Below are 9,008 nucleotides of genomic sequence, written 5' to 3' on the forward strand. Positions count from 1 at the left end.
TAATCGGGATGGGTGTGTCAGAGGCGGTGCGGTTGGCGCAGGATAGAGCAGGGTTTAGGGCTGTTGTGCATAGGGTCGCTATGAGTCAGAAACGACTTGACGGCACATAACAACAACAACAACAGAAATAATACAAAACATCTTCTCAGACCACAATGCTACAAAATTAGAAATTCATAACAAGAGGATAAAGGGAAAAAAGCCATATATTTGGAAGCTGAACAACACCTTGCTTCATTATGTATGGATACTAAAAGAAATAAAAAATGAAATTAAAAAGTTTCTTGAAACAAATGACAATAAAAACACCACTTATCAAACCCTCTGGGAAACAGCCAAAGCAGTAACCAGAGGTCAATTTATAGCAATAAACAAACATATCAAAAGGCAAGAAAAAATGACCACTGACTCTCTAACCCAACATCTCCAACAAATTGAAAAGGAACAGCAAGAAAAACTGACACCTTCTAAAAAAACGGAAATCATAAAAATCAGAGCAGAAGACAAAACTTAGCAAATCATATACTTTAAATTTGTATAGTTGATTGCATACTAAATAGACCTCAATAAAACTATTTTTTAAATGAAAAAAAAAATCACAGCAGAAATAAATGAAATAGAAAACAGAACAACAACTGGAACCATCAACAAAACCAGGAGTTGGTTCTTAGAAAAGGTCAATAAAATCAACAAACCATTGGCAAAACTAACAAAGAAAAAGAATGAAAAGACACAAGTAATCCGAATAAAAGATGAAACAGGCAACTTCACAATAGAACCAACTAAAATAAAAAGGCTAACATTGGGATATTATGAAAAACTATATTCAAACAAATATGAAAACCTAGAGGAAATGGACAAATACTTAGAAATTCACAACCTACCTAAGCTGATACAAACCAAAAATGAACACCTGAACAGATCCATTACAAAAGAAGAAATTGAATAGGTATTAAAACAACTTCCAGCAAAAAAAAAAAATCCTGGACCAGATGGTTTTAAAAGTGAATTTTATCAAATAGTCAGAGAAGAAATATCACCAATTCTACAAAAACTATTTCAGAAAACAGAAAAAGATGGAATTCTCCCAGACTCATTCTATGAAGCAAACATATCCTTGATACCAAAGCCAGGTAAAACACATCACCAAAATTACGCTAATATCTCTCATGAACAAACATGCAAAAATCCTGAATAAAATCCTGGCCAGTAGAAACCAACGATTGTTGTTGCTGCTATGTGCCCTCGAGTCACCTGAAACTAAAAGTGACCCTACGTACAACATTTCTAAACCCTGCTCTGTCCTGTGCCAGTCTCATTGTCTCCGACACACCCACCTCCATTACTCCAGTTACTGAATCAAACCACCTAAAAATATGGAACGCTTCATGAATTTGTGTGTCATCCTTGTGCAGGGCCATGCTAATCTTCTCAGTATCGTCCCAATTTTAGTATATGTGCTGCAGAGAAACCAAGGACACATCAAAAAATAATTCACCATGACCAATTTGGATTCATAAGAGGTATGCAAGGATGATTCAACATAGGAAAAACAATCAGTGTAATTCATCCTATTAACAAAGCAAAGAACAAGAATCATATGATCCTATCAACTGATGCAGAAAAGGCCTTTGACAAAATCCTTTCTTGATTAAAACACTCAACAAAATAAGAATTAGGGGGGAATTTCTTCAAAATAGTTAAAAATATACACAAACCTGAGAGCTAACATTGTTCTCAGTGGAGAGAGATTAAAGGCATTCCCTTTAAGAACAGGAACTAGGAAAGGATGCCCACTATCACCTCTCCTATTCAAAATTGTATTGTAAGTCTTAGCTATAGCAGTAAGACAAAAGAAGGAAGAGGTATCCAAATTGAGAAAGAGAAGGTAAAATTATCTCTATATGCAGATGATGATAGTATACTTAGAAAACCATGAAGACTCAGCAAGAAAACTATTGGACATAGTTGACCAATTCAGCAAAGTGGCAAGATAGAAGATCAACGTACAAAAATCAACTGGATTTCTCTACAGTGACAAGAGAATACAGAACTGGAGCTAAGAAGAACAATTACCTTTCACAATAGCTAATCACAAGATTAAATACTTGGCAGTAAATTTAACCAGAAACACAAAGGAACTATTCAAAGAAAATGACAAAACATTACTACAAGAAACAAAAAGAGATCTGGAGAAGTGGAAGAATATCCCTTGCTCATGGACGGGAAGACTCAATATTGTGAGAATGGCAATACTACCAAAGGCAATTTACACGTTAATGCAATTCCAATACAAATACCAATCCCATTCTTCAAGGAAATGGAAAAGGCAATCTCCAGTCTCATTTGGAATGGAAAGAAGTCCTGAACAAGCAAAGCACTCCTTAAAAAGAGAAGAACGGTAGGAGGTATCTCACTCCCTGATTTCATATGCAACTACACTGCCGTGGTGGTTCAGACAGCATGGTGCTGGTACAATGAGAGACACATAGATAAATGGAATAGAATTGAGAACCCAGAGATCAGCCCATCTATCTATAGTCAACTGATTTTTGACAGAGATAAAATCAGTTAAGAGGGGAAACAACAGCTTTTTTAACAAATGGTGTTGGCAAAATTGGAAAAGTATCTGCAAAAGACTCAAGCATGATCCACACCTCACTCCATATACAAAAACCAACTCAAGGTGGATCATGCATGGACCTAGGACTAAAACCAAGGATTAAAAACTTCATTAGAGAAAAGCTTAGGAGAACTCTAGAAGTCACAATCCACAACATAAACAGTCTTCCAAGCATCCTGAAAAAATCTACATCAGGAGAGGATAAAAGAGATGAATGGGACCTTCTTAAGAATCAAAATACCTATGCATATCCAAAAACTTCTCCAACAGGGTAAAAAGGGAAATCACAGACTTGGAAAAAAGTATTTGGTAATGACATGTCAGATAAAGGACTTTTGTCTAGAATTTAAAAAATACTCAATCACCAAAACAAGATAAAAGTAAACAATCCAACCGAAAAATAGGCACATGAACAGACACTTCACTAAAGACATTCAGATGGCAAACAAAACACATGAAGAAATGTTCATAATCCCTAGAGATGTAAATCAAAACAACTATGAGATATCATTCCACCCCAGTAAGAATCGTAAAGTTTAACAGAACAGCAAACAACAAATGCTGGTGAGGTTGTGGAGAAACTGGACCCCTTATTCACTGTTGGTGGCGGTGTAAAATGGTGCAACCACTGTGGAACTCAGTATGGTGCTTTCTTAAAAAATTGGAAATAAAAATACCATTTGACCCACCAATTTCACTACTGGGAATATATCCTAAAGAAACCATAACTGCTTCCCAAGCAGATATATGCACACCCATGTTTACTGCAGCTTTGCTGACTATAGCAAAGAGTTGGAAACAATCCAAGTATCCATCAACAAACAAATGGATAGAGAAGCTGTGGTATAGTCACACAATGGAATACTATGGTGCATTGTAAAACAAGGAACTCATGAATTATTATACAAAACGTGTGACCCTGGAGGACACTATGTTGAGTGACTTATCTTGGAGGGACAAATGCTGCATACTGCCACTGCTGTAAAGCAAGACTGACATTGGCGGTGGGGGGAACTGAAAATAACAAAAGAGGGGATAAAGAATGTAGATTGCATTGAAAAATTATGAGGGAGAGAACTGTTTAAAAGGGATATATGATTAGGTATTATCGTCATGACAGGAGTCCAGAAATGAAGGCTGCACAGTGAAGTGGACATGGGGGGAGGGATTGCATAACAATGAAAGAATTTTTCTTTTAGTTTTCAAAGAGAAGAGTGAATTGGGTTGGGGGGAAGGGTGGGCAGGGAGAAAAGTGCAACAATGAATGAATGGAAATCCAAAGTCTCTGTAAACTTTCATTAAAATTAATAAAAAAGCAAAGAAACAACAATAAAACAACAAAATGGAGACAAACGCCTCAGAGATGCTTGCGCCTCGCCGCAGCTGGCATCCAGCACTGTGCGTAGTGCAAGCATGGGCACCGTGTACCCCTTTTTCTCCAATTTCTTAACTGCTGGTACCAAGCATGTTGATTGTGTATCCAAAATGGAATCACTGACAAATTCAATCTCTTCTCCATCTATCACGATGTTGCCTATTGATGCAATGATGAGGATTTTTGTTCTCTTGATGTTATTTTCCCACACATGGTCTGGTTTTTACCCCCCTTGTTCAGGGTATGAAGATCATATTAATGAAGGGAGGCCCAAATATACAGGAAAAACCCCCACAACCTATTGAGTAAAATGCATACTTAGGTATAAATAAGCCATCTCAGATGCTGTATTACCAACAGACATTAAAGTGAACTTAGAACTTGATCGTTATTCAGCTAGTAGCCCAATAATCTGAAATAACAAACTCTTATTTAGCTTTTCTACACAGGCCATGGTCTTTGCAATCACTTGTTATGCATCAGAGTTGGACAATGACCAAGGAGGATAGAAGGAGAATTGATGCCTTTGAGCTGTGGTGCTGGAGAAGAGTATTGAGGGTACCATGGACTGCTAGGAAAACAAACAGATTCATTCTGGAAAGGGTTAAACCGGGTGGCTCCTTGGAGGCAAGGATTCTGAGGCTCTGTCTAACATACTTTGGGCATGTTGTAAGGAGAGACCTGTCCTTGGAGAAGGACATCATGCTTGGGAGGGTGGAGGGACAGCGCAGGAGGGGAAGGCCCTCTATGAGGTAGATTGATTCAGTGACTAGGGTAATCGGGATGGGAGTGTCAGAGACAGTGCGACTGGCACAGGACAGAGCAGAGTTTAGGGCTGTCGTACACGGTATCGCTATGCATCGCAAACTACTCGACGGCACATAACAACAAAAACAACAGTAGGTTCACGACTCTTGTATACAGGGTTGCTAAGATCACAAGCAATTCGATAGAACATAAACAATAACAGCAGCAACAACAACCCTAGAGTGAAATAATGTTTCTTCCTTAACTTAAAAGATATGTCTATTGAAAAAAGACCCATTCATTCAGAATTTTAATAAAGCAAATTCTCTTCCTGTGCTCAAAACATATATCCAATAGAGAAACACACTCTTACAATTTATTTGGATAAATCTAAGTAACTCACACAATTTACAATGTACAAATGTCACAAAAATATGAAAGCATGATACTCACACTTGGCATACAGACAGTCCATCATTGATTGCACCAGGTCCAGTTTGGCTTTAATGGAGAAGTTAATGAAGTTGGTATCAACAAGGATATGGTATGGGGGCCCCAGCTGCGTGTTATATTGGAAGAACAAGCAGGAAGGGTGCTGAGGCCTGAAAGGAAAAAAAAAAAAATAATCAAGAACACAAAGTAGTATTTACACTGATACACTTGTATCAATAACAAAAAAGAAATCTCTGCTTTGGACAGTTTGCTACAGCTTAATTTCCCCTATTAATCTCTAGTTTGCTACAGATTAAATGCCACTAAAAATAAGCTCTGAAAAGGACAGTAAGAAAGAAGTAACAGGATATCTCAATCTCGGGTCCATTACTATACTTCTCTGCAACTTTAAAAATGAAGTTATCCAGGGAGTTCTGGTGGCCTAGTGGTAAGGAACTGCACTGCAATCCAAGAGGTGTGCAGTTCGAATACACCAGATGCTCTGCTGTAGAAGGAGGTACAGTCTCCTCCTGAACCAGCCAGATCCGATTTGATGGTACACACACACAAAATAATAATAACATTAAACAAACAAACAAAAAAACCCCAAAATGAAGTTATCCAACCCTGTTTTTCCTCTAAAATAGTCATATAAGCTTAACAGTAGACTATAACTATCATGAATAAAATGATACTGTTATATAGACTCAGTATCCTTAATGACTAAATTCAGGGACAGATTCCATTCTGAAGAGGTATATATGTAGTCTCAGAAAAATCTGACTGAAGTTCATGATTACTCACACTTCTCTTTCTTTGAGAGCACTGGGATCTTTCTTTTCTTTCTTTTTAGGTTTTAAACGATCCTTTTCTTTTCTTGGAAGAAAATGTAAAGAAATCCAAGGAATAAGGAAAAAAAAACAATAGCAGTTAGAATCTCATTCAAAAGTTTGTTTTTACCTAGAGATGAAATTCTACTTTGTGACTTCCTTACATCAGTTAACAGTATAGTTTTTTATCACAAATAATTGAAGCCTAGGATTATGATTTAACAGAAAAACGAAGCAAAAACTTAAAGTCACTAGCCTGTAATCCATAACAATTATATTTGAGTACATAAATGTTGCTATTATTCTTTCTTGTTAGGTATCCTTGAGGTGACTACAACTTATAGAAACTCAATGACTAACAGAGCTGATCTGAACCATGTCCTATCCTGTGCCATCCTCATCAACTCTGATATAATTGAGCCCATGATTACAGTTACTGCACCAATCCATCTTTCACCGACCATCTACCTTTTAAACATGATGTCCTTTCCCAAAACTGGCCCCTCCTAACAACATACTCAAGATATGAGGTGAATATTCACCATCTTTGTCTCCAAGGAACACCTTGTTTGCACTTTTTCTAAGATATATTTGTTTGTTCTTTTGGCAGTCCATGGGATATTCAGTTCTCTTCTCTAACATCACAACTCAAAGGCATTGATTTTTCTGCTGTCATCCTTGGCTACTGTGCAATGTTCAGATGCATAACGAGTAATTAAAAAGATTATAGCTTGAATCAGATACACCCTGGTATTTAAATTGTCATCACTACTCCTTACCACCTGGAGAGGTGATTTACCCAATGCAAACATCTTTGATTTCTTGACTTCTGTTTCAAAAGGTGTTGACTGGGGATCCAAGCAAGCTTAAATTGTTGGCAATTTCAATCTTTTCTCTATCACAATGTTGTCTAGTGGCCTAATTTTTGTTTTCCTGATGTTAAGATGTAATCTATATTGAATATTACAGTCTTTGATCTTCTGCAACAAGTATTTCAACTCCTTTTTGCTTTTGGCAAGCAAGACTGTGTCATCTGTTTAATATGTTTATGAGGTGTCTTGCTCCAATCTTGATGCCACATTTATAGAGTCCACCTGCTCAAATGATTTGCTCAACAGACTGAATAGATTTAGAGAAAAAATACAGCCCTGATGTACAGTTTTCTTGATTTTAAAGCATGTAGTGTTCCCTTGCTCTGTTCAGATACCACCTTCTTAGTGTACATGAACACAATTAAGTGTTCTGGGATTTCCATTCTTCTCAATAAGCCACACTGTTATGATTCAAATGCCTTTATATGGTCAATAAAGTCAAATGCCTCTATATGGTCAATAAAGCAAAATTAGACATTTTCCTGGTACTCACTGCTTTTCAGCCAACATCCAAATGATATCAGCAATGATATCTCTGGTGGTACACAGCGTTTTTAAAATTTATTTTTAATTTCTGGCAGTTCTTTGTTGATGCAACGTTCTGGCTGTTTTGGGGTAACCTTCAGCAAGATTTTACTTGCATGTTTGATAATTTCCATATTCTTCCACCTTTTTTTGAAATTGGAACTATCAAGTCGAGGATCAAAATCCACTGAACAGGGAGCTCTGGTGGCCTACTGACAAGAAGATGTGCTGCAATCTCAAAGGCGCACAGTTCTAATTCCACCACATGCTCCACTGAAGAAGAGAAATCTCCTCCTGTGCCAGTTGGATCTGATTGGATGGTACATAACAAGAAAGAAAAAAATACCCCAACAAACAAACAAAATCCACTGAAAGGAGTGTGCAAATATGTTGACATTTATCTTCTGTATAAGGAATTTTTGATAGTTCTTATACAGGACTCATTTACATTTCTATAACATCTTTCCTAAATGTTACATATTAAACTTATTATTAAAAATCTGAGAACACCACAATGAAGAGCATCCTCATTAAAATCTTTATTCTTTGCTCCAGCAGGATAAGTTGTTTAGGTCCTTATTATAATAAAGAGTGTTAGTCCACTTCTTTTTGCCTTCTTGTTAAATTTCCAAGACGATAAGATGGAGACATTTCGGAGTTTTCTTACTCTCAAAAATCTTTGAATGTTAAGTGCTGGAGACGTGAGATAAAGGTAGTATCTGATTTCACCTATCAACAATGATGGCATTCCTTTCTGGTAAACATCTTGGCAAGTGCATAAAGCTAATTCTGCATACATCACTCAACTGTTGTGAGTTCTAACTATGAAATGTTAGAAAAGCAAATAACAACTATGAAACAAAGTGAGCACTTAAGAAAAGTTTCAATCTCATTCCCTTTCCTAACATAACCATTCAGCTGAGAGTGACATATCCAGCTACTATTCCATGACACATAAACCCTAACAGAGCAGAGTTTAGGGCTGTCGTACATAGGGTCGCTATGAGTCGCAAGTGACTCGACGGCACATAACAACAACAGTGTTAAAAGTAAAACACAATAGTTTTAACTACTTATCCCTTCGTGACTCCCATCTTTTTGACAGTCTTACAAAGCCAGTCTCTGTAAACACTTACAGTCTCTCATCTCTGAGGCTGAGCATTCGCTTCATGGTCGCATACTTGCGCGTTTTCTTTTGCTTCCCCTTAAAACAGAAATCATAGTTAATGAACGTTCTTGAGTTTCTTCTTTTTCCTTTCCATTCTGCCCTTCCATCAATCACCCTGCTCCTCCTGCCCTCCCAGTCCCAACGTGACTTCTTCCCACCGTAAAGAGCATTCATAGGCACTTGTTCCTCCTCAAAAGGAAAATATACGAGGGAAACGTGGAGGATATTCAGCTAAAGGCTGACTTCCCTTCAATCTGCACCTAAAAAGTATTCTCAAAATCTCCCTTTCCAGGCGTTCCTCTCACCATGTTCACACCGGACTCCTATGCTTTCTTCCGCGAGCAAGGCTGGCGCGGCACTTTGACGTTACCGGATGCAGCTTCCGGCAAAGGAGAACCCGGAAGCGGAAGTCATGCTGGGAAATTGGGAACGCCCT

General features: G+C 37.6%; 1 protein-coding gene across 1 annotated transcript in view; it reads right to left on the minus strand.

Moving 5' to 3' along the window:
* The window catches only part of LOC102873885 (rRNA-processing protein FCF1 homolog), a 29,090-nt gene extending 20,344 nt beyond the window's left edge, over positions 1-8,746 (minus strand). The window contains exons 1-3 of the mRNA XM_006884784.1: positions 8,541-8,746; positions 5,982-6,053; positions 5,199-5,347 (exon numbers count right to left, since the gene is read on the minus strand). Of these exons, the coding sequence (XP_006884846.1) occupies positions 5,199-5,347; positions 5,982-6,053; positions 8,541-8,746 (427 nt within the window). The remainder of the gene's footprint in view (positions 1-5,198; positions 5,348-5,981; positions 6,054-8,540) is intronic.
* Between the last annotated feature and the right edge of the window lie 262 nt (positions 8,747-9,008).

This window comes from Elephantulus edwardii, unplaced genomic scaffold (assembly GCF_000299155.1).
Source record: "Elephantulus edwardii isolate Elephantulus edwardi_28Jun2011 unplaced genomic scaffold, EleEdw1.0 scaffold00037, whole genome shotgun sequence".
Taxonomy (NCBI): domain Eukaryota; kingdom Metazoa; phylum Chordata; class Mammalia; order Macroscelidea; family Macroscelididae; genus Elephantulus; species Elephantulus edwardii.